The 25187-nt window shown below is 48.1% G+C and overlaps 2 protein-coding genes across 4 annotated transcripts; both read right to left on the minus strand.

Moving 5' to 3' along the window:
* Positions 1–308: 308 nt before the first annotated feature.
* NEIL1 (nei like DNA glycosylase 1) lies at positions 309–10757 on the minus strand. Of its 3 annotated transcripts, XM_069071132.1 has the most exons (11): positions 10676–10757; positions 9253–9346; positions 8912–9087; positions 5852–5971; positions 5545–5608; positions 4737–4836; positions 4061–4185; positions 2417–2444; positions 1970–2031; positions 1392–1608; positions 309–931 (listed from the first exon to the last, which is right to left on the minus strand). In XM_069071132.1, exons 2-11 carry the CDS (start codon positions 9343–9345, stop codon positions 822–824), a joined length of 1095 nt encoding a protein of 364 aa, XP_068927233.1. In that variant the 5' UTR covers position 9346; positions 10676–10757; the 3' UTR covers positions 309–821. The 3 variants fall into 3 exon arrangements, with proteins under 3 accessions (XP_068927233.1, XP_068927232.1, XP_068927231.1); XM_069071131.1 differs by having other exon boundaries at positions 309–928; positions 8912–9346; XM_069071130.1 differs by having other exon boundaries at positions 8912–9346.
* A 2546-nt stretch (positions 10758–13303) lies between these two features.
* Positions 13304–19478, minus strand: COMMD4 (COMM domain containing 4). The gene is made up of 8 exons (XM_069071134.1): positions 19323–19478; positions 18045–18116; positions 17007–17072; positions 16445–16484; positions 15554–15673; positions 15232–15312; positions 14173–14349; positions 13304–13641 (listed from the first exon to the last, which is right to left on the minus strand). Exons 1-8 carry the CDS (start codon positions 19323–19325, stop codon positions 13601–13603), a joined length of 600 nt encoding a protein of 199 aa, XP_068927235.1. The 5' UTR covers positions 19326–19478; the 3' UTR covers positions 13304–13600.
* Between the last annotated feature and the right edge of the window lie 5709 nt (positions 19479–25187).

Genomic DNA, 25187 nt, shown 5'->3' on the forward strand with positions numbered 1-25187 from the left:
CAGAACCAAGGACTTGTGTGAGACTGAGGCTGGCTGAGGAAGAGTTAATGACTTGCCCGGGTCACATGGCATAGCTGATGCTGGATTTACACTCGGATCTTCCTGATGTGAAGTCTGACTCTGTCTCCTGTGTTACTTAGATGAATCCAAGGGTTCCTTCCGGCTCTGATTCTACAGTTAAGAAGTTCTGAAGGGAAGGTTCTCCTGTCCTTTTCTTCTTTCCAGTCCCTTTCCCCTAAACCATGTGATTTTTTTTTTTTTGCCAACTTGCCAAGGAGATGTGAGTCATAGGGTGGTAACAACAGGGCTTAGGGTTTCTAGTCAGATTTTATTGTCAATATAAAATATATAGCATCTCCCAAAGTGGTTCAAGGGCTCTAAAATGATCCTGTAGTCCCAGCTCTGCTGGGGAAGAAGCAGTCAGTGTGAGGGGCAGAGGACAAAGGGCCTTGGATACCTGATTGGGGTGGGAAGGAGAGGGGTGAAAGGCATCTGGGCTTCCTTCCCACCTTGGGCCAGGTTAGGGCAGAGGGACTATCATGAAGGAGAGGAATTAGGGCTCCAGGGTTCTGGGTGTTAAATTTTTCCTGCCTCACCTAACATCAACCCACTGCTCTCAGCCATGAAAATCAATTATTTTTACACATCAATTACTGAAACTTTTGGGCAGGATTGTGCATCATATGAAAAGCACTGGATGCTCTAAAATCTGGAACATGGCTTGTGCCAGGGTCTTCTGGCTGCCTTGATCCTGCTGTAACCACATTCCCATCCCCAACTTGGGGGGGGGGGGGTTCCCACCCTGCAGCTGAAAGAAAACTTCAAGGTGAAGGTAAGCCAAGGGCACCAGCTCCCTTGGGCAGTGAAGGCAGGGAAGAAGGTGGAGAGGGCCTGGCCTTGGAATTTGCTTTCCCTTTCCTGGCTCTGCCTGCTGGAAGAGAGGAAAGAGAACAGTGAGATCAGCAGATCCAAGTGGGGTTCCTGACCTAGAAGAATGAGGGAGACCCAAGGATCCTCCCACTGTCATTCCCTGCCTCCCCCGGGCCCCTTCTTGATTACACTTTTGCTCAAGACCTCTTCCCGACCTGGGACCCCCTCTCCATCTTCTCTTTGCCTGTCTCCAATTCTTCCTTGTCCTTTGAGGCCCAATCAGATCCCATTTCCTCTAGGAATCCTTCCCCAACTACTACAGGACATTCATGCCCTTCTCTCAGAAAGGGACCCCTGGGTCGGGACGCATTTCTCACCCAGTCCTAGTCCCAGTAACTTCCATGAGCCATCTATCCAAGGACTAGAGATCCCTGCACTCACAACCCTCTCTCCAACCCCAAACAAATCTATCCCCCCTCCTACCCTAAAAGGGACGCTGGGATCCCACGTAGAGTTCCTACCTGCCCGTGCTCGGGTCGCCAGCTGCTGTTTTCCTTCCAGAACTCCCGAATCATTCTCTGGGGATGATGGAGCAGAGCTCTTGAGTCGGTGCTGGGACCTGGTGCCTTTGGTTGATTCCACATTTCCTTTGGCTCCTGGGTCAAGAGACCCCTTCTGTGACTTCTTGCCTGGTTTCTTTGCTCTGGTGGGGCCCTTCTTTGGCATAGATGTAGGGTCCTGGACAGAAGAAAATCAGGCCCTTATCTAGGTCCTGTAAGGGCTCAAGGAGAGGAGAGTGGAACATGGAGAAGTAGAAGCGGGGCTGGGCTGCCTAATGCCTCTGCAGCATAGATTTGGTGGTCTGAAAATGGCCAGTGAACGGAGGAGATTTGGGAGGCAACACCATAGACTGGGAGGCCCAGATATTGCTTGAAAGAAGGGAAGGTAGTCACGCTCTGCTCAAGGGAGCCCAGCTTGTTCTTACAAAATGTTTGGGCTCCCAGATACACAATACTCCATTTTTCTGAAGGGAAACCAGTCAAGGACAGAAGGGGGATTCCCCTTGTGGGAGGGTATTGTTGGGGGACGGAGGCCATACCTCTAAATCAGTAACATCAGGGATGGATTCTTCCTTCACATGCTTCTTATGGGATTTCTTTCCTGTGGAAAACCAAGGGTGACATGAAACTCTTCAGAGGTGGGAGTGAGGGAATATGGTATCAAGGGCTGACTTTATCCACAAAGTCCTGAGCCCTGACTAAAATGTCCCACCTAGGGGGCTGCTGTGAAATCCTGGGGCATTAGCCGAGGAATCAGAACTTGGAGTCCCTGAAGACCTCAGCTCCTAGTGCAAGGACCTCTCAGGGAGGTAGAGAATGCTTAGTTGCTTAGTGGTGGGGGTAGGAGGCTGGAGAAAGGAAGAATGGGTAAAAGCAGAGTCCTGCCTGCATCCTGCAGACAGGAACTCTGTGTGCCTCAAAACAGCAAATATCCCATCCCACTTAGATAGCTGTCATTTTTGACTGCACAAGGAGGCATGACTTACCTTTGGGGGCCAGAGGTCCAGGATCTCCCTGAAATAAAACAGGAAATAGTTCAGATCAAAATCTTCCCGCTATCTGGGCAGTCCTCATACACTCTCCGAAGCTTGGTCACCTCCTTCCTTGCTAGAGGGATCTCTTTGAGAGAACTGGAAAGTTCCTGCCCTCATCTGGATCCTCCCATTCCCTAAGCGGGGCCAGAGAGGAAGAGCATCTTCTCATGGAGACAATCTCATGGTTCCCCCAACAACACAACTGCTTCTAGGCCTTCACTTGCACTGCTGTCTCATCCAGGAATGCCTTCTTTCATCTCTGCTCCCTCTATCCAAATTCTACCTGTCCTTCAGGGTTCAATTCAAGCTCTGTCTGGGCAAACCTGCCACTACTGCCCTCAGGATCCGTGTCAGGCACCAGATTTAATTCAGTCAGACAATTACTAAGTACTCATTACGGGCCACGAGTTGTAATGGGGCAGGGATGCCAGGACAGGAAGAACAGCGACAACACGTTCCCTGCCTTCAATAAGCTTACATTCTCCTGGGAGCAGGGAGGGCAAGGACTCTGCAGACACATAACTAGAACCAAAATATATACATATAATTATGGGAGGGAATACCGAGAAACACATACAAAATATAAATCATTTGGGTGGATAGGGGAGGATCAGGAAAGGCCTCTTGTATAAGCTGGCACTGGAGCTGGGCCTAAAGGAAACAGGAGTCTGGAGGGGCCTGGGGAGTGGCCCAGTCCAGAGGTACAGACATTGGAGGGGGGATGTTATGTTTTGGGCTTCCTTCTACCAGGGGGTGAGTCAGGTAATAGGAACAAGAAAGACAGAGGGAAGTCAGGTCTTAGACACTTGAAGCAATCGGCAAAAAGTTTTTATTAAGCACCTATGATGTGCCTGGACTATTTAAGGCACTAGGATACAAAGATAGAAACCAAACAGTCCCTGTCCACATAGAGCTTATAGTGTGTGTGTGGTGTGTGGTGTGTGGTGTGTGGTGTGTGTGTGTGTGTGTGTGACATAAACACAAGGCAATTTGGGGGGGAGGCACTAGCTGCTGAGGGAATGAGGAAAGGTTTCATAGAGAGTTAGTAATTGCATTAAACTCTGAGGGAAATGAGGGATTTTGAAAGGTAGAGATGAGGAAGGAGTGCATTACATGGAGATGGAGATGGAGGGGGAGGAGATGGTCTGATTGGCCTGCAGAGTGCATTTTCCTTGGGATCCAGAGATCCTTCCAGGCAAGGGAATAGGAAATGGTATAGAGTGGAATCTGGGTTCCTTTAAGGCCGGGGCAGAGATCTCCCAAAGCACAGGCAGCCCCAACCACCAAGTGCCAGCTGCCCCATGAAAGATGCTCCCTGGGTGGTCTTTGTGAGCACAGCTTGCCTTCTTCATCAAGATTCTGCCTTTACTTATCTGCTCATCCAATCACTGCATGGCTGGCATGTGCATAGCTAGGAAAGGAAGAGGTGCTCCCCAATTTCTTCTCCCCGACTGCCACTCATTCAGTGCATGACAATGCAAGTGTCTCTGGGCCTCACTCTCCCAATCTATCAAAGAGGAAGCCTATCGACCTCACTGGGCTATTGTGAAGGTAAGATAATGGATGAACAGAAAATTCCTGGCTATTTATTATTACCTGGAACCAAATGGTCCTTCCATGCCTGTCCCGGAGGCAACTCATGCCAGACACAGAGTAGCAGCGCAGCCAAGCCCGGAAAGCTGAAAATTCATCCTCCCTGTCGGACCCATAACCCTTACCGCCTTGATGACAAGGGTAGGAAGAGGGAAGATTTGAGATCAGATTTTCCTAGTCAAGTCCACTCAGCCCTACCCCTGTCCCGGGGGGCCTAAGGGAAAGACTGACAAGAGTAAGCTCTTTGGCTAACTTGCTGTGAGAACTCAAACCACTTCCTTTTTCTAAGCCTCAGTTTCCCCATCTGTGAAGAAGGGATCATGTCAGAAAGGGCAGTGGATTTGAAGTCGAGACCTGAGTTCAAATCCTGCCTTGGTTACTTACGGTCTGAACAAACTTGTATTTACATTTTATATAAACTTATATTTTACATTCTCTGGGCCTCAGTTTCCTCCTTTGTAAAATGGGAGTTAGGCTTAGATGATTAAGAAGGTTAGTTTCAGTTCTGAATGTTATGACTCCTACCTTAACTACCCCACAGGACTATAGAGAAGATGGGAAATTACTATAAAGAAAGCCACTGCTGCTTTCCCTTTGTTCCAGATCCTGGGGAGCCCACAGCTAGCTAGACTGAGGGAGAATGCCAGGGCATGCCAGGGTCCATGCCACCAGGCCTCACCTAGTTGGATCACCTCCATGGGGACCGAGTGGCACAATTCCAGCAAATCTGGGTTCTCTAGTTTTGCCTTGACCTTCTTGCTCAAGGTCAGTTCTGGGTTCTGGCCAGGGGAGAAGGGACACATGCTTAGTAACCCTAGGCTTCCCGTCCCTCCCCATTCCCCCAGCAGTTTACCCCAGGGTTCAGTCATGGTCAAGAATTATTGTGCATGGGGGATCATACGTGCAGTTTGTGGAAACAGCTTCATCTTCTCTAGCTTCCAGCTTGTCTGGATGTCTCTAATGCCATCATCTGCCCTTTATTTTTTTGGTCAGGCTCTGTCTCCCTACTCCTGCCCCAAAACTTTGCTGACTGTTCATAGAAAGCTGGGATGGACCTTGGTGATCTAGTCATGGGCAGGTACTTAGCGCTAATTACCTCGTTAGGACTTAGCACCATGTAGCATGCCCACAGCAAGTCACTTGGGTTCTATTTGCCTCAGTTTCCTCATCTATAAAATGAGGATAATAGCAGCACTGTCAACCTCACAGGGCTGAATCAAATGAGGATCAAATGATCCCATGAGATAATAGTTATGGGTCACTTTGCAAAATTTAAATTTTGGTATAAATATTGGTCTTTACTATGGTCCAATCCTTTCATTTTACAAGAGGAGAAAACAGACTACAAAGGGGAAATGTCTTGCCTGAGAGCTCACAGTGTGTCAGTGGCAAAATTAGGACGGGCCATCAAGTATCCTACCTCTCAGTCAAGGGCCCTTTTCTCAATGCCCATGGCCTAGCCTCGGGCCTGTCCCCTTCAGTCTTACCAGCTTCCGATGCTTCAGCCCCTCCAGGACAGTTCTGGCCTTCTCAAAGGGAGGAATCTTCAGTCTAGGGAAGGGGGAACCATATGAAGCCAGGCAGGGATAGGGGCCAGTAGAGACAGACACTCTCCTGAAGACTCATAGCTCCAATGCAGCCAGGGACCTCCAGACACTTGGGGAGATGGAAACCCAATCTAGCTGAGTTTCTCCAAACATTAACTCTTCCCTCCTCCTTTGCCTACAAGGTAGGAGATGTTTGGAGCACAGACCTGGGTGCCTACTCCTGTCCCATCCCCCCTCTGCCACTGACCGGTGAAGGATCTCTGCCCGTAGGTAGTTGCCAATGCCATTGAAGAATTTCTGGTCCAGGAGAGCTTCACAAATGGGCTTGTCGAAGGTCTTGTCAGCCAGATTCTGGAGCACGTTCTCCCTAGATAATAGGGGAGATGTAAGGGGACCAAGGTGACCCCCTCCATGCAAATGACCCCTTTCAACACCTGGTTTCACTTCTCCCAAGATTTGAACATGTGACCAGCCATGGGGAAATAAAGGCAAGGGGGGAGTCAGGATAGGGGTGTATTCCCTGACCAAGAGATTAGAGGTATTTTTGTCCTCAGCTTAAAAAAAAACCCTCCACTCATGTCCTTTCTTCTGAGGCCTCATTGGGTTGTAGAGGTGACCCTGGCTTCTTAAAGGCGATACCAGCACCCTGAGAACCTCTGGCATGTCTTGCCAACCTGGGAGAGCTTAAAGCGAGGCCCCCAAATTTTACTCTGACGGTATGCCTGTTGCTTCAGGACTAGCCCTACTTGGGGCAAGGCTTGCCTCTAGAGAGGGCTGCTCCCCAGGGGATGGTGCCTTTGGCCACCACTCCTCATGAAACACCATCACGCTATCGTGATGTGGAGGGCCTGAGACTGAGGGAAGGAGGACCCACCCCAAGGAAAGCAAGGCCTTGCTAAAAATACTGCAATCCTTCAACAAGAAGTCTGGTGCTTTGTACACAGTAAATGCTCATTCATTCAGCCATTCCTTTCCATTTCCATTTCTGAACATTAGCCAGGCACAGGGCACTGTTGCTAGAACAGAAATCATTGGGGCCTGGAGAGCACACACAAACTGGACTCTGCCCCTTAGGTGGTTACATGTTCACAGTCTCAGCCAAAGGCCATAGAAAATGAGGGAGAATGGGGGTCACCAGGAATGGGAGGAATGTGTCCTCTAGGTGCTTGAAGTCAGAGGCACTAAGAAGCAGACCAATTATGCATAAACTTAAGCTTAGACTTGGCTCTAAAAATACCTATGGTTGGAGAAAATAGTATCTCCACAGACAAGTATCATCAGAGAATCACAGAGTTGGGGCGAAGGGCCTGAATTCACTGATAGAAGCTATGGGAAGCTAGGTAGTGCAGTGGATAAAGCGCCAGACCTGGAGTCAGGAAGACTCATCTTCGTGAGTTCAAATCTGGCCTCAGACACTTACAGGCTGTATGACCTTGGTCAAGTCACTTCACCCTGTTTGCCTCAGTTTCCTCATATGTAAAAAGAGCTGGAGGGGTGGCTAGGTAGAACAGTGAGTAACAGCGCCGGCCCCAGAGTCAGGAGGACTCAGGATCAGTTCCAGCCTCAGATACTTAACACCCACACAAAATAACTGGCTGTGTAACCTTGGGCAAGTCACTTAACCCCAATTACTTAAAAAAAAAAAAAAAGAGTTGGAGAAGGAAATGGCCAACCCCTCCAGGATCTTTGTCAAGAAAGCCCCAAATGGGGTCAGGAAGAGTCAGACACGGCTGAACAACAACAAACAACAATGTGGCATTTTATCACTTATTTTGAGTTTCGATTCCTTCTTGGCTATTTTGGTTCTTTACATTCATATCTTAAGGTCATTCTCCTTGGCAGAAAACAGAAGCAGAAGCAGCCAGCGCTGCCTTCTTTTCTTTGCCAAGTTCCTTGGAGGAGGGTTTGAAGACTACATAACCCTATGTGATGCTGGCATTGTGATATTCATGTAAACAGCTGGAGAGAAAAACATTGTCGTAGATGAGAACATCTGGAAGAAAGCAACTGAGCCGGCGGAGAGCCTTGAGTTTATGCCATAAGGAGATGGGCTGGAGGAGAGGAGAAGGCTTAGGAACACGGCAGCTGTCTCAGGCATCTGTCCCAGGGAAGAGGGATTAGGCCTCAGAGGAAAGAACCAGGAACAATGATCAGAACTTCGCAGTCTCGAGGTGACAGGCCCAACCATGAGAGGGTTTCCAAAAGCGGAATGGGATCGTGAAGAGGTGGATTCCCCCTTATTGTAGGGCTCCTAGTACAAGCTGGATAACCATATACCAGGGGTCGATTAATCAGTCAACAAGCATGCACACACCCCCTGCTATGTGCCAAGAACTGTGACCCAGATGAGATGCTTGCTTGGGTGCAATGGCCACCGAGGCCTTTGTCAACTCAAAAACTCTACGATTCTGTGTTTAGGGTGTCAGGGATCGCTTCCTCAGCTGGCCTTTTATGTGAGTCTAGATGGCTCCCACTGGGCCAAAGTCTGCCAACATGGCAGACGGGTGGTAGCACCCACCACAGTAAAGATTCTGGGGAATGGGGTGGTGGGGTCAGTCTTTTTCAGTCAGTTTGGGGTTTACAAGGGCTTGGGGAACTCTCCTGAACTAGGCAGCTTGCTGGCAGGGTGGGTGCTGCTGAGGACTGTGCACAGATTGGGTCCCTGGGCTCTGGCTGACCCTCTTGGAGGACCTCCACCTCTGGTATTGCCAGAGAACAATGCTGCCAATACTTTAAAGCTTCCATATTTAGCCTCATAAAAACCCTGCATGGGGTGAGAACTTCAGGAGTCGTAGTTCCCATTTTATAGAAGGAGAAGCCAAGGCTCTGGGCAGAAGTTCACTGTGCCATTCCCAGAGAGGACAGTTTCCTCTCAGTCCTCAGGGGGAATGTTTTCTTCTTCAACCATAGGAAAAATAACACTGGGCTACGAGTCAGGAGGCTTGGGTTCTAATCCCAGTTCTATCACTTATGAGCTAAGGGACTTCGGGTCTCAGTTTTCTCATCTGTAAAATGGAAATAACAAATTCCCTGTCCTGAGGCCCCAGTTGTATAAGGAAGCAAATGGGGGAAATGTATGTAAATTGTAAAGTGCTACATGAATCTTAGGGTCCATTTTCCTTTTCTCTTTCTTCCAGGCCAAGATGAGAAAAGGAAAACAAAGGGGGAGACACAGGAACTTGGAAGGGTAAATCTGACAAGAACAGACACAAGCCTCCTTCCCCTGTTGGAGAGACAGGACAGAGGAAAGGTCTGGCACTGGGGCTTTCTCTGGGGCTCCATTCCCCACCTAGGCCAGAGACCCTACCTGAACTTCTCATACTCCAGCAGAACGCAGGGACCTCGCCCAGGCTGCCATGTGCCGTGGACCTCCCAGTGGCCAAAGCGTCGGATGTCCACGAAGCAGAGGACTCGGCTGGGCGGAGGAGAGAGTGTGTAGAAGCGCAGGTGGGCATGCTTGGGCAGGGAGTCCGCTGGGACCAGCTGAAAAGAGCCAGACATGCCAAAGCGGAACACAAGGTCCAGGGGTGCCTGTGGGGGGTGGGCCTCCGGCAGGGGGCTCAGCGTCAGCAGTACTTCCTTGCCTCGAGAGGTAGCTGTGATACGGTAGGCGCTGCTCTCAAAGGGCACCTCGGGGTTTCTGCTCACCTCAGACTTCTCCACTCGCCCAGCAAACACCAGGTCCTTACACATGGTGTTCACATAGCGGCTGGCCATGTGGAGTTCTGGGCCCTCAGGCATTCTGGAAGCAGAGAAGAGAGCTTCGCCATGTTGTCTTACCCCATTTCCCAACCTCCTCTTACTCTGGTAAAGATCTGGACCATAACGTCCTAGGTGATGATTCCTCTGCCACCTCATCATGGGCTGGGAGCCAGGAGACCTGGCTTGGACCTGGCTCTGCCACTGACTCCCTGTGTGTCCTTGGACAGGTCATGTGCCCTCTGGGCCTCATTTTCCCTATCTGTACCTGACTATAAGATCTCTCAGGGTCCTTCCAACTCTGACATTCATTCATTTACACTGTGTATTTAGTTTTCTCAAGCACTCATTTTCATGAGAATTCTAGTGCAAAGCTGGAAGAAGCTTCCGTTATTCTTCTTATTATTACACAGTAGGCAGGTTTTGTAAATAGATCTAAATTCAAATACAACTCAAAACAACTTCCGGACCTTGTGGCCAAAGGATGCAGGTGGGGGAGGATAAACATCAAGGAGTCAATAACTGGGCACTTTAAGTTGTCTGTAAAAGGAGGAAGTTGGACCAGCCAGTCGGCTGGTACTTAGACAGGTATTTGTCTGTGAGGCACTGTGCTAAGGGCAGCAGATGTAGGGAAAGGCAAAAAACCCAGCCGGTGAGGAGGATCCATTCCTTCCCCCTCAAGTCAGCAGACATTCATTCATTAAAGACCTACTACGTGCAGACACCATTTTAGATGGTCACTGGACAAGGTCCTTCGGCTCACATGACAGACATGCTGAGTGGGCTGCCTCTGGCATTGGGCTCTCCCCCTCCCTAAGCACCAGCTCCGGGACCATTCCCACCGCCTCGGATTCCTCCCTAGCTCAGTAAGGAGGCTGATCTAGGAGACTCTAAGGTTCCTTTCCAGTTCTGACTCTATTTCCCTGCCCTCCAGTGGGTTTAAATTCGGGGTGGGGGTGATCTGGGCAAAGGAGAGGTCCGGGCCCCTAAGACCTTCAGGTTCCAGGAGCCAATGGAGCTCATCAGGAAAAAGTCAGTAGCCTAGGGCTACGAACGCCGCGTACCCAAACCACCCCCTCTGGGGCTCAGTTTACCGTTCTGTATCCTCAAGTCCCTCCCAGATTCCACACCCAAAGCGAGTCTGCCCGCCAGTCCCCCACCCCTGAAGCCAGCCGGAGCCCCGGGAGGGAGAGGAAGGGTCTGCCGGGGCAGGGGCACGGAGCTGCGGACCCCTCCTCACCCGCTCCCTCCGGCTTCCCCGGGAGGCAGGCGCCACCCCCCGCCTCCCCACTCCAGGTAGAGCCTGGGGCGGGGGGCGCTCTCAGCGGCAAAGCCCAGGAGGAGCAGCCTCGTCCGCCCCAGGGGCAGGTACCTGCTCTCAGCTGTGCTCCCCGGGTATCCAGCCACCGAAGACTTAAAGCAGAGGCTGGGGCTTGGCCCAAAGGCATCCTGGGAGATGTAATCGCTAGGCCCCACAGCCTCATGGGAATTGTAGTTTTAGTGGAGCCACAGCTACAGCTGGGGCTTGGGAGCGGCGAAGGAGAGAGGAAGAGAGAGAGAGCATGTAGAGGGTGGTAGGATGCGGGAAGACGGAGAAACGAGACCGAGAGACTGAGAGATGGGAGGATCAAGGCTAGGGGTGGCTAGAGTGGTGGTACCAACGGCAGAGTGATGATGGAACTTAGTGCCGGCCTTTGGGAGAAGGGAAGCTTGGAGGATGTGGGGAGACAGAGAAGGGAGTGAAGTCCTGGGTTTCTGAACAGATCTACCCAGTGTGTCCTGAGACACAGCAGTGACTGTCGTGAGGGTGGGGGGTGTCTGCAGGGTTTTGAATTACAGAATGAGAACTGGGACCCAGGTCTCCTACCCCCCAGCCAGGCTGAGCAGGAATAAGGGGAGGGGGGGGGGGACCTAGGTGGTGCAGTGAATAGAGCACACCGGCCCTGGAGTCAGGAGGACCTGAGTTCAAAAGTGACCTCCAACACTTAATTAGCTGTGTGACCTTGGGTAAGTCACTTAACCCCAACTGCCTTGCCTTCTCCCCTCAAATAAAAGGAATAAGGGGACAAAGAAGTGAACTGAGTCAGAGCCCCCAGTGATTCAGGGCTACAGGAAGGATAGCTGGGGGAGGCAAGCGCAGCTGATTACACAGGAGCTCAGGTCTACTGGTAGAGACATCAAGTAGGAATGTTAAATACGTATATACTTCTTTGCATATACCCTAGCATAGGTGCTCAATAAATAATTAGGGTCTTTTGGGGGAGATCTGTGGATGCATGCTATATAGACATGTAATGCAGGACCTCTCTTTCTGGGGCCCCCAGCCACTTCCACGTTTCATTGTGACGTGTTTTAGGTGAAAAGCAGCCTGATGGATAGAGTCCGATAGACCCGAGTGCAGATCCTGCCTCTGACTCATACAGTGGTAACCCTACCCAAGTCACTCTCAATGCTTCAGGCAATCGAGGCTTTACGTTGCAGAGCACAAGCAGACAGACCTTGGTAGAGGGAGTTCCCTCACTCCATGTTCAGTAAAACGATAAAATAGCAGATCTAGTCCAATTTTTTTTAAATTATTGATAACTTGTTTTTTACATCATCTACTTTTCTCAATGGATCCCTTCCTTTGTCCTCTCAGAGCTATTGCTTTTATCAGAGTTGAAAAAGCACGGGGTGTGTGGAGACAGTCCAACAAAACCAACAAACACACTGAAAAAGTCTAACATTAGGCATGTAACACTCCACATCCATTACCCCTCCCAGACACACACAGCCCACACATCCATTGGTCAAAGTCAGATTTCAGTTCTGGCCTGGAAACCTGGAGCCCTTCCTGTGGAGTGTGACCTCCTGGCTTCCTGGTTTCTGAACAGAGGCTGGTCAGGTCCAGGTCCATGTCTTCCAACAGCAGAAGATCCACACTCTGGTTTTTTGCCTGCCCTAGACAGCTCAGACACTAGGCTCGACTGCCTTCCCCAAAAGGTCATTTTCAAATTCATCCCTCATCACACAAAAATGTAGTTATCTGCACCCAGGCTCAAATTTCATGGAATTCTGGTATTATGAGGTTTGGCCAATAGAACATAAGCTTTTTGAGAGCGGGAATTATTTCATTCCTTGTCCTGGCACAGTGTAGGCACGGAATAAATGTTTGTTAAGTGGCTGCCTGGTTGCCAGAGCTGTTATAAGGAAAATGCTTCATAAGATCTAGAGAGGGGGCGGCTAGGTGGCTCAGTGAATTGAGCACTGGCTCTGGAGTCAAGAGTACCTGAGTTCAAATCCGGCCTCAGACGCTTAACACAAAAACTAGCCATGTGGCCTTGGGCAAGTCACTTAACCCCAACTGCCTTCCAAAAAGCAAAAAAAAAAAAAAAAAAAAGCTCTAGAGAAAATTGTTATTCAGGGAGAAAGTGTCTTAGACAAGTGATTTCCCTTCTCTAGGCCTCAGTTTCCTCACCTGTCAAACAGAACATAATTGTGGCCCTGCCTTCTTGAGTGCTGTCTTGAGGCTAATATGAGAACAGGGATGGAAGATGGCTCAGGAAAGGACAAATGACCAGCCTGAGTATGACAGTTGGTTTTAGAAAAGAGGGGGCCCTTACTGCCCTTACTTCCAGTCCTTTACCTTGTCCCCTAGCCTCCTAACCTGGGCTTTTTGCTCCGGCTAGGCTGCTCACCTCACTACCTCCAAAATGTCAAGTCTACTGCTGCCTCCAAAGCCATCTCCCTCATCTGGGATGATGCCTTTGCCCTTTATCACCCATCCACATTCTGTCCATCTTTCAAGGCCCAAGCTCAAGCCCCATCTCTTCTGAGGAACCTTCCCTGACCACTCCAGCCAACAGTGAGTTCTCTCTCTCTCCCCTGACTTCCTAAGGGCAACGGATCTCAGTACCATACTCAAGCCTCAATTCTCTTTTCTTTTGCATGGGTGACCTCTTCTTGGATGGAGTCTTCTCATCTCCTTCAGAGGGATGGCAGCATCTCACAGAGACATACACAGCCTTAACAACATTTATTTCTTCCACTGTTCAGTAAAAAGTACAAAACTGGGCCGAGGCAGTGGTGGGGGTGAACATCAGGAAGGCACCTTAGGGGGTCCCCAACCAGGTCCTTTCACTGAGCTCCCTAGGACTGAGCTGTCCTGAAGATGGGGGCCAACCGTACCCAGGCCTGGTGGAGAGGTTGAACAGGTGCTATAGACAGAGGGAGGGGACATCAGCCCAAACAATGAGGTTTAGGTCTGAGCTGAGCCAACCCCGATCCGTGGCTTCCTTTTCTTGTTCTCCAACAGCTCTCAGCCCAGGGAACCCATCAAGGCTTGTGCTTGTTTGAGTTCTGAAAGACACAGAGATAGGGACTTGGAGAAAGGGAAGGAACTGGGAAGAGGGGCAGGGATGCTGGGCTCCAGAGGACAGAGCAATGGGGATGGTTTTCAAGGAAGCAAATTGTATGGTTGATATAAAAATATGTACTGATTAGAACTACTCAAAAGGAGAACAGGTTAGCTCTGGAGGCAATAAGTTACCCCTCATTGAAGGTCTACGAGCCAAGGCTGCAGGGCTACTTGATGGTTATAAGGTAGAAGGAATTAGCAGAGTACAGTGGAAAAAGTTATGACTAAAGTCAGAGGATCTGTGTTCAAATCTAATCTCTGATGCTTACTACCTCTTTTAGTGACCTGGAACAAACCATTCAACCTCCCTAGGCCTTGGTTTTCTCACCTATAAATTGAGAAGACTAGACTCATGAGGGCCCTTCCAGCTCTAAAACTGTGCTCCTATGAATTTTTGTTCAGGCATGAGTTGGACTAGACAACCTTTGGAATTCCATGATTTTCTGAGTGTCTCCAATCTCCTTCCCCCTTACCTGTCAACAGAACTTGGAACTTCTTCACTGACAGCGTCATGGCGATGGGCTCTGCTGGACCAGCTGGGTCACGCCGAACATCCAGCCTCAGGTGCACCTCTGGCTCATGAACTTGGCAGAGCTGGCTGGAGGTAACTGTATAGTCTACACGCCAGCCAACACTATCCAGTCTGCTCACTGTAGGGAAGGAGGCAGAGCTTGAAAGACCCCACTTGTCACCAAGAACCACTGGGGGTCCCAGTTCTGCCAATAATTCACTATGACTTATTATTATGACTTATCTGGACCCCAATTATTAAATATCTATTAATTCACTTAAAAAGCCATTATTAAGCATCTACTATATGCAAAGTACCGTGCTAGGAACTGGGAATACAAAGACAAAAAAAACGAAACAGAGTCTGCCCTCAGGGAGAATACATTCCACTGGTTAATGATTCCTGTCTATGAGGAGTAAATGGAGTTCTGGGTCTGAAGGAGCTTTGAAGTATAGTGTTGGACACATGTCAGGGTGATCAATCCCATCTTTTTCGACCTGGTTCAAGGCCTGCCTCCTCCAGGAAGGCTCCTTTGACTACTTCAGCCTATGTGACTTTTACTGCCCTTAGAGTTCACACCACTTATCTCATCCCTAGCACCAATTTTCTTGTTTTCACGTGTGCACATCTTGGCTCCCTAATTAGACTTGGGGTGGGGGTGGGGTGAGGTGGGCAAAGCTCTCCAAGGTCAGGACCTGTAGTCTTCCCCACATCACAGCTGTGCATGGGGCTGAGTTCTCTGGATATCCAAACTGGCTCAGTTATTACTTGGGCAGGTAGAAGGCTGGTCTGAAGCCTCTCTCAGGCTCTGCTCCCCCTGCCTTGGCCTGGTCTAGGGGCTCTCCCTCCCTCTTCAGTAACAGAATCATATATCCAGAGATGGAAGGAACCTTAGAAGTCACTAAAAGCAAAATACTCAAGTCCAGCATTCAGGATCCTAAGCCCCTGGTCCCTCATGAATACCTTGAACAGGTCCAAGATTGAGCCCAAGGCCATTGGCCTGGTCCCCAAGTCAACTTACACCTTAGGCTGCTGCCCCTCAAGCTCTCTTGGAGGGGCCCCTGCTTCTCCTCATAGGAACGGCATAATCCTGAGGCATGTTCTAGAGTGGAGAAAAGAGAGTGGGGGGCGGGGGATTAGTGACCTGGGAAAGGCAGGGCCAAGAACATCTGAAGTGAGACACGGAGAGGGGAAGCTGCTGGCTGCCCTTCATCCACCGCCCCCACCCCATCTTACAGCTGGTGAAGGCTCAGAGAGGCTCAGGCAGCCAGGGTGGGGGCAGAGTCAGGGGGAAAGCCTGCAGCCAGAGAGGGGGCCATCCCTACTGCCCCCCTCACCCATACCTTTGGGTAGCCCCAGCTGCTGCAGCTCACTGGAGAGGGACTCACTGTCCACATTGTGTTTGGCTGCGCTGGAGAGGATGAAGCTGAGTACTGCCACTGTGGCCTTGACATCGCCAGATTCTGGGAGGAGCAGAGGAACATGGTCAAGATGCCCACAACTGTCCCTGTCCTGTCTTGGCCTGGCCTGGCCTGGGACAGAAGACTGGACATCCTCACCGGGGAACTCTCCTCGGTGCACTGGGATGGGGGCTGCCTCTTCCTGGTCACAGGGGGCAGAGTGGCCAAGCTGGGACAGCCAGGTCAGGTCTCCTTCCACATCATGAATGCTCAAGGAGTTTTTCATACCTGTGAATCCTGTTTCTCCAGCCAGACTGGAAGCTCTCAGAGGGCAGGGGCAGTTTTCCCCCTCTTCCTGTCTCCACCCCTTTCTCTCCCCTTAACCCAGTCAATGAACAAATTAGTATTTAATACTATTTCATATTAATACTATTTAATTAATTTAATATTGATAATATTTAATGCTATTTAATATTATATAATTTCAGATAAAAGAAAATTTATAACTATATATCTTATATGTACATAATTGTTTTTTGTCTTTGTGTTTCCATGCTTAGCACAGGGTTTGGTATGCAGTAAAAGTTTAATTAATGCTTGCTGACTGACAGATAATTTTAATATCAATTTCACTTAGCCCACAAAGGTAGTGTGGCAAATACAGTATTTGCAAAATAAACAAAAGCTGCCCTATTATACACGTGTGTGCTAAGAGGCTTAGTGTGTGGCTCAGACAGTGAGGGCTGAGGTGGTCAGGGAAGGCTTCTGGGAGTAGGTGATGAGAGTATGGGAACAAGAAAAAGATAGCAACCTGGGGGTGGTATCCAGACTCACCAAACTTGGCATCGGCTGTAAGTTTCAGGATTTTCTCAAACTGCAAGAGAAGATACCCTGGTCACTGCCCTGAGTCCCAGTCTGGCCCCCATCCCACTTAGGGGTATGCTGGTAAATGTTTAACAACCAGCTTTCCCAAAAACAGTATGCACAACCCACTATAAAGTTTAATCTGCATTATTAACATTTTCTCTATCACTTTCATAAGCTTAGACAATCAACAAAACAATCAATCGAGTCCCTGGTGGGTAACATTTACTGATTTTTCTGATTTTCACACTGAGAATGTAACCTTTGGTTTCTCCAGTTAGAGCTGGATTCAGCCTTCCCCTGAGCCCACTCCTACCAGTCCAGCTTCTGGACTCTTTCCTGAGAGGTCCATTCTATCCCTTGGCTTCCTAGTTCCATGGGGTTCCTTCCTTGGGAGGGCCCAAGCCTGGGCCAGAGGTTGAAGCAGGTGCAACCAAGTGGCAAGGAATGATACCACCGACCCAGAAAGACTTCAGAAATCCCCCCAGTCCAGGGGAGAGGACCTCAGGGCCCAAGATGGCAGCTGACTTACATCAATCCCCTGTCCCAGGAGGTCCTTCAGAACTTGGCTGCAGATCAGCTTCAGCTTGACAGAAGACTGTAGGGAAAGAACAGCCATGACTGTCACCTCATCATCCACCATCCACCCAATAAATGAGCTTTCTCTTGCCCTTTCTGGTCTATAAAACACTTTGCATGCCCTGTCTCCTCGGATCCTTATGACTGCCTGTCTCCATTTTACATCTATAAAAAGAATCCGAGATTCAGGAGCTGTAAACAAGACCTGCTTGTGTTTGTATAATCAATTAATTAGCATTTATCAAGCATCTGCCACAAGTGGCAGGCACTGTACTAGGCACTGAGAATACAGATGTAAAGAATGAAATAGTCTCTGCTCTCCAGGTGTTCCTATTCTGATGGGGAGAGGACAGGGACACATCTAAGTATACACAGAATAAAAATCAAGAGAATGTATGCAAATAAGTGCACTGGTAATAGAGGGCCCTAGGAATTGGGGGAATCAGGAAGGATGTCCTATACAAGTGAGCTGCAAGGAGGAGGGGGGTTCTATGTTGAAGTCAAGAGGGAGAGTGTTCCAGGTGCAAAGGCAAGGAGGTGGGAGATGGGGAGAAAGAGAGTGTGTGTGTGTGTGTCTGTCTGTCTGTCTGTCTGTGTCTAGGAGAGACTCTAGGAGAGAGAAGGACACAGAGCTGGTATCACAGAGTGGAGGAGGGAGAGTAATGTCCAATAAGACTGGAAAGACACCACGCTGTGGCTAAGTGTCAGAGGCCGAACTCTAACTCCGGTCCTTCCTGTCTTCATGTCCATCACTCTCTGTTTCACCACAACTTGCCCCAACTCCTGCCGACCCATCTCCAATTATAGCCAGGGAAACTGAGGCACAGGAGAAACAGCAACTTGTATCCAGAGTTTCAAGAAGGTGCCAGCCTGAGGACCCCGGAATCCTGACACCCTGCACTGGGAGAGACCATGGGATACCCACATCCTTCCCTCCCACACCCTCAAGCCTCCCTCTTCCTTCCCAAATACAGGGGCTGAAATACTCAACAATCTTGGCCAACGTGCTGATCTCTGCCAGAACCCAATCAGGACAGTCCAGGTCGCCACAGAACCGGAACCTCTGGAAAGGGGAAAACCACACGTCTGTGAAGGGGGGAGAAGGCAGTGATTTATAGCCTATATAAAAGGATATACCACAGAGGAGAGGGACAGGTCTCTCTCCTGACTTTAGGGGGCAGGAAGGCCAGGCACTGGATAAAAGTAGAAAAGGAGGCACATGGAAATTCCTCCTGGTCTCAGCTGCCTTAAATAATGGAGGGGCGCGGCACCTAGGTGCTGTAAGATTCACAAAGAGCTTAGCATACATGATTTCATTTGCTTACTAAGTTAGTCCAGTCTTCTCAGGTGGGGAAAATGAGGCCTGGAGAGAAGAAAGGCTATATCTCCAAAGGTGCATAAGAAGGCCACCTTCAAGGAGGAGGCAGACTCCCTTCTCCTTCCCTAGGCTGACCTCCTTCCCTCAGCCCAGGCATGGTGGGGGCTACCCTTGAAGCCCCTCAAGATCTTCAGAGCTGAGGACCCATGAGGTTGGCCCAGCTTCTTCCCTCTCTTGAAGAATAGTAGCATCTTCCTTCGTTCAAATCGGGCCTTAGACATTTGGCAGTGTGACCTGGGGCCAGTCACTTAACCCCGTTTGCCTCAGTTTCCTCATCTGTAAAATTAGCTGGTGAAGGAAATGGCAAACCACTCCAGCATCTTTGGGGTTGTAAATGATTGAAAATGATTAAATAACAAACCCCCCTAACTGTAATAATAATAAAGCATGCACTTGACCTACAATAATCCCCTCTACCCAGTGCCCCCAACAAGTGGGGCAGAAACAATTACCCACAAGTCCACTCTAGAAATGTAAAGCCTAGAGTCTACCACCCAGAAGTCTGGAGGCCTGTAAAACTGACACGAAGAAGGAAACTGAGGCAGAGTGTTTCAGTGACTTTCCCAAAGTTATACAGAAAGGGAAAGGCACAACCAGTTTTGAAATTGGGTCCTCTGAGCTCTTTTCTACACATCACAGGGATGTGAATAATGTTTCCCTAAGACCTTCTACTAAGAGTCTGAATGAGTCAGACAACCCTCCTGACGTCCCCTCCCCCAGGGGGGGGACTTCTTCACCCCCACCCCATGCTGCCCCCAGATAAGCCAGGGCTGCCCGATTGGGACCTGGGGAGGGAATCAAGAGAAGAGATTCCAGTGCCAGGGACCCTGCGCCCAGCTAAGAAAGCTGAGAGGGTGCCCTGGGACCATCCTGCCCTCCCCATGCCCTCACCATGCTGCAGGCTAGGCCCTGGAGCGATGCCCCCGAGAGGCCACCAGCCCAGCCTCCTTCTCCTCCTCTTCCTCCTCTCTTCCTCCAAGAGCTGGGTCAGCTGATGCTGGAGCGCCTCACGTGATAGGACCAGCCTCCCAGCCGGTCAGCTGACCCAGGACCGCCCCGAGGAGGCCGGGCCAGCAGAGCAAGGCTCCTCCTGGCTCCTCCTGGGATGATGGACCACAGAGGGAGGGGGGCAGCAGGAGGCAGCTGGAAGGAGGAGCCTGGCCTGCTCTCCTCCCCTCCCCCAGCCTGCTTCCTGCTGAAACTGACGCCGTTCATTTCAGGGTCTCCGACATTCTATCCCCAGCCCTGTCTGCCTGTCTGCGCCTGCCTGGAGGCCAGAGCTTTCATTAGTGTGTGTGTCTTTGTGTCTTCGGCACCTGCCACAAAGCCTGGCACACAGCAGGTGCTTAAGAAACGCTTGTTGATTTGAAATCTCCAAACCTTTGCTGTATGCATCCGGGGGATGCAAAATGACAAGAGTTAACACACTGGGGGAGGCGGAGCATGGAGTGACGGGAAAAGAGCAGAGAGCCCCCCTTTGGCAGGACCATCGAGTGCAGGGAGAGGTCTAATGTGTCAGAAGGTTAGAAAGTGAGCCAGGGACTGGGTTGTGAAGGGCTCTGAAAGCTAAGCACAGGAAACTATGTTTGATCCTAGAGGCAATAGAGAGGCACTGAAGTTTATTGAGGAAGGTAGTGGCGTGGTCGGTATTAGATCTAGTGTCTGTCCTCCTAGACTCTAAGATTGAGATCTAGAAGGAACCTTAGGGAACATCTAGAGCCCAATCCCCTTCTCTTCCCCTCAATTTTCTTTATTTTTTTTTTTAAACGAGTGATCATTTTCTCCCCCTCTCCCCAATAAAAAGGAAAGAAAAATTAAACCCCCACGATACACATGCATATTCATACAAAACAAAATCACACATTGTGTATGCCCCAAAACATAGCTGATTCAGCATTTTAAGTCTATCACCCCCCCCCCCCAGGTGGATTACATGCTTATTCATCTTCAGTTCTCTGGCCCAACGGTGTCAAACTCAAATAGAAACAATGCCTGGGGGTCACATATTGACTTTGAAAACTACAAATTTATATAATTTACATGACATCGAATTTTTATTTGTTTTGTTAAACGTTTCCCAATTACATTTTAATCTGGGTCGGGGCCACTGGCTAGGAGTTTGAGACCTTTGTTCTGGACCACCCCCTACCACTTTGTAAAAGAGGAAACAGGCCCAGAGTGGGAAAAGCGACTGTGAAAAAGGAACTCAATTAATATTGAACCTAAGAAACTCCTTCATAGTATGAAATAATTACAAGATGACTGTAGTTTGCTGAGAGCGCCCAATATACATCAATGCTTAGCTGAAGAAATATGCTGTACCTTTTACCCTTATCCAACAGATGTCTTTGAGGTAGTTAATTGTCTGCACCATATATCATCACTTTTATCCAGTTTATACAAAAGGCAGATTAGCTGCAGTTGATTGTGGATAGATCATTTATATCTTTTTAAAGCATATGTTTCTTAAGCACAAATTTGCTTTTTTGTATTCCCATGTTGTTGGAATAGCCAATCAGAATAGAGAAATCCTTTCCTTTGATTTTGTTGGTTTTCTGTATGTAAAAGAAACCTCAGAATAAAATCTAACTTAGGTTGTACATAGGCACTCTCTGTGTGGGTCACCCTTGCCAACAAGTTGAAAATCTTTTGACTTAATTGACTGTGTCTTGGAGTTTTTTTCCTTTCGATTTCCACGACATGCCCAAAGTCCCACAGGAAGTGAAGCATAGATAGAAACCTAGGTCTTCTGACTCCAAATTTATCTCTCTTCCCACTGGCTGAGGCTCTAGACCAGGTTTCTATTCCCCTAGACAGACCGCTTATACCTGCATGCACACAGAGCTTACCTGAATAGGCCCTGTTCGGTCTGTTACATGGACACTTCCCCAATATGGAAAAAAGAGGGGGTGGCAAATAGAGGAGGGCCATTTACAAAACTTACAAAATGATGAAGGATGAAATGAACACAATCAGAAGAACAAGTCACACTAAACTGTGAAAACAAGTTAGAGAGCTGTAAGAACTATGATCGACAAGACTATTTGTAATTCATCCATTTCAGAGAAGTGATGGTGCAGAATGACATCTATATTTTTGTATAAAGCCATTGAAGGAATTTGTCTTATTTAGCTATGCAGATTTCCCACAAGAAACTTGTTTTCTTTTTTTTAAATCAAGTAAGAAGGAGAAAGAAAACAGATTTAGGTTTTTTTTTTTTACATTTTTGTTATTATTTTTTAAATATAGAGGTGGGTACTGTTAGAGATAGGAAATGTTGATGCAGTTTCACATGAGGTCACTGTAATGATTACTTTTATTGTTTTACTTTGTTACAAGAGACCTCATTAAATGGGAGTGATTTGTAAAATGTAATATAAAGACAAAGCATCAATAAAAATTTAAAAATACAGGAGGACCTTTTCTATTCTTTACCCATTTCACACGCACATACATATATGTGTGTTTTATTCATCTTTTTTGCTTCTACACTCCCCCAAGGCCCTGTCCAGGGACCTTTTTCTTTTTTTGATGTATCAGAGACTTGATTATCACCGATAGGCAGATCTATTACTATGATGTCCATTTGTCCAACCTCTGGGCTCCAGTTCTGACTCCCAGGCTCGCATTATCCCCTACCTATTGGCCATTTTGAACTGGATGTCCTGTAGACATTTAAAACTAGGCAGGTACAAACTGAATTCATTATCCCCGCCCCTTTCCCCCACACTTCCTAACTTCCCTTTTACCGTCAAAGGCAATCACCCTTCTCCCAGGCTCACAGTCTAGTCCTCATTCTCAGCTTTTCACTCTCTCATTCTCCTCCCATATTCAATCAGTTGCCAATTCCTGTCAGTTCTCTTGTCCTGACACCTCTTGCTTATGCCCCCTTCTCCTCTGACATTGCCATAGCGCTGGTGGGGGCTCTCATCACCTCGCCCCTAGTCTATCCCACTGGCCAATGGTTAGTCTCCCTGTCTCCTCTTTTCCCACTCCATTCCAAACTCCATTCAATGGTCAGATGGATCTTTCTAAAGCAAAGATCTGACCATGTCAGTCCCCAATGAAATAAGCTTCAGTGCTTCCCTGTCACCTCCAGTATCAAATATAAAACCCTCAGTTTGGCATTCGAAGCCCTTCGTAATCTGGACCTTTCCTTTTCCAGCCTTCTTACACTTTACTCCTCTCCCCATACTATTGGATCCAGTGACTCTGTCCTTGCTCTTCCTCAAACAAGATACTCTATCTCCTGATTCCAGGAATTTTCACGTGCTCTAGCATGCCTGAATTTCCTTCTCTCTTTGTGTCTGTCCCCTCTGACTTCCTTCAAGTCTCAACCAATGTCCCGCCTTCTGCAATTCTTGGTCTCTCAAGCCCGGGGCTCTTACTCTGAGATTGCCCCCAATTTATCCTTTGATCCTTTGCACATTTTGTTTGTATCCAGTGGCTTGCATGTTCTCTCTCCTGTTAGACTGTGAGCTCTTCGAACATAGGAACTGTTTTTTACTTTCTTTATATCCATAGTACTTAGCACAGTGCCTCTCACATAGCAGGGACTTAATAAATGTTTGTTGACTTGGAGGATGAATCAGAGTGGAGAGATTTAAGAAAGGGACACCAATTAGGAGGCCATTGTGATAATCTGAGCAATAGACTCTTTTAGGGCTGCTGTGATTGGGATTTTTCTAGAGAGAAATTGCCCAGCTTCACAGGCAGTTTGTTTTCTGGGTGGAAGCTCTGTGTTACCACTATGATATCTTGTACATCTGAGAAGTCATGTAAAAGACATCAGCCATGAAATATGTGCTCAGAAGAGCTGGCAGCTAGCCAGGTTGCAAAACAAGGAATAAAATGCCTGAACATAGCACTGATACCTAAGCAATGTTAAAAGATACTGAAGAAGGTCTCTAGCACAGTGGATAATTCTTTTTTTTTCTCCCAGGTTAATTTTTTATTTTTCATTTATTTTCTATTAGCTTTTAAAATTTTTTTTCTTACTTAATATTTTATTTTTCTCTCAATTACATGTAAAAACAATTTTTAACATTTGTTTTTAAATTCTTTGAGTTCTAAATTCTCTCCTTCCTCTCCCCCACCATTGAGAAGGCAATTAAATTGACATGCAAAACATATTTCCATGTTAGTTATGTTATGAAGAAAACAGACAAAAAAAACCCAAGAAAAATAAAGTTTAAAGCATATGCTTTTTTTTTTTTGGATGGGGGAAGGCAAGGCAATTGGGGTTAAGTGACTTGCCCAAAGTCACACAGCTAGTAAGCGACCCCAGAACCGGTGCTCTATTCACCTAGCTGCCCCCTGTCCCTTTATTCCTCCTCAACCTGGCTGGGAAGTAGGACACCTGGGTCCCAGTTCTGATTCTGTAACTCAAAACCCTGCAGACACTACCCCTGTGGATAGGACCTTTGTTGATAGGACCTAGAGCTGGAAGGAAACTTAACAATTATCTAGTCAAACTCCCACATTTTACAGATAAGTAAACTGAGGCTCTTGGACGTTGTGAATTGCCCAAGGACCTTCAAGTGTTAACCAGAGTCAGGAATTGAACCCTGGTCCTCCAGCTCCAAAGTTAATATTTTTTCTACTGCGCCACAATCTGATATATTTACTTGAATAAATCTGTGATTTCATGATTCCATTGAGATGTACATTTCCTCCAATCACATGTTTATATTACTATTTTTACCCAACTTGTTGTAACAGCAAGCACCCTAGCACATCCAGGATGGCCTGCTAGCACAGGTTCTTTGATCTGCTTTTCTAAAGGAAAGACAATTCAAAAGGGGGGTCAACAATATTACTTTAATTACAAATAAGTAGGAAATACAAGCAGACAAATTAGCACAGATATTCAACAGACAGGGCTCCAACTGTCTGAAAAAAGTAATACAACTACTTACACCACCAGATTGGGAGAGCACAAATATCTGAGTAGTGGGGGGGGGGGGGGGGGGGGGGGGGAAGGGGCGGGAGGACTCTTAACAAATGACTACTCAGAGTTCTGTCCAGGGAATCAAAAGGTCCTTCTCATAAGTGTTGGAAATGCCAGCTTGGAAAAGCAAAAACACAATTGATTCCAAAAACCTGATACCAAAAGAAATTTTTTAGGGAGAAGTCCAAAGGAATTGATCACTTCTGGCCAGAAGTGGACTCTGCCCTTCTTGTGGAAGGAGGAGTCTGGGAGATGAAAGCCAAGCAAGTTTTATATAGTAGTTTGGTGCAGACATTCCCTTCAGAGGACTGATTGGTACGTTCTTTTCTGGGTACACCTCCCCATTATCATACATTATTACTAAAGAGGCTCTAATTCTGTTAGATAATATACATACTACATGAGTTTCATTAAGCAGGCACAGTAACAACCCCAGAATACTGACCCCCCTGCCCACCAGTCTAACCTAGATGTGTACTTCTCTGGGCTCTCAAGTCCCAAGGCCGCTGTCTGCTTTCCAGTGGGTCAAATCCACCTGCTTCTGCCAGCTCCTTTTTATTTGACATCATTTCACTTGGGAATCCAATTTCTTCCCAAGGCTACTGCCTCAACTCTTCCCAAGGCTACTGTCTGGTTCTTTTATCAGTAGCCTCATTCCAGCAATTTTTGCAGTTCTGTGGAAACTTAACCCTTTGGTACTTCGCACATAAGCGAACCCCCAAAGTAAAACACCCAGCCTCCCAGTATATACAGTTTTCAACTAATAGGCTCAGAGCCAGAAGGCACCAACAGCCCTTGGGACTCAG

This window comes from Petaurus breviceps, unplaced genomic scaffold, assembly GCF_028583685.1.
Source record: "Petaurus breviceps papuanus isolate PSGF00001 unplaced genomic scaffold, PetGlider_PUasm1.0 90825, whole genome shotgun sequence".
NCBI lineage: Eukaryota > Metazoa > Chordata > Mammalia > Diprotodontia > Petauridae > Petaurus > Petaurus breviceps.

Bases quoted from the DNA above. Each gene is read 5' to 3' on its own strand.
- NEIL1 (XM_069071130.1), bottom strand. From the start codon at position 9,345: ATGCCTGAGGGCCCAGAACTCCACATGGCCAGCCGCTATGTGAACACC. The intron at 4,186-4,736 runs GTGAGGCCTGGT...CTTGTCATCAAG, and splicing joins CATGGAGGTGATCCAACTAG to GCGGTAAGGGTTATGGGTCC. The intron at 2,445-4,060 runs GTAATAATAAAT...GTTTTATTTCAG, and splicing joins GAAGGACCATTTGGTTCCAG to GGAGATCCTGGACCTCTGGC.
- COMMD4 (XM_069071134.1), bottom strand. The intron at 17,073-18,044 runs GTTGAGTATTTC...CTTTCCCTACAG, and splicing joins TCAGCACGTTGGCCAAGATT to TCTTCTGTCAAGCTGAAGCT. The intron at 14,350-15,231 runs GTAAGTTGACTT...CCTTCCCTACAG, and splicing joins GAGGGGCAGCAGCCTAAGGT to TGAGCAGACTGGATAGTGTT.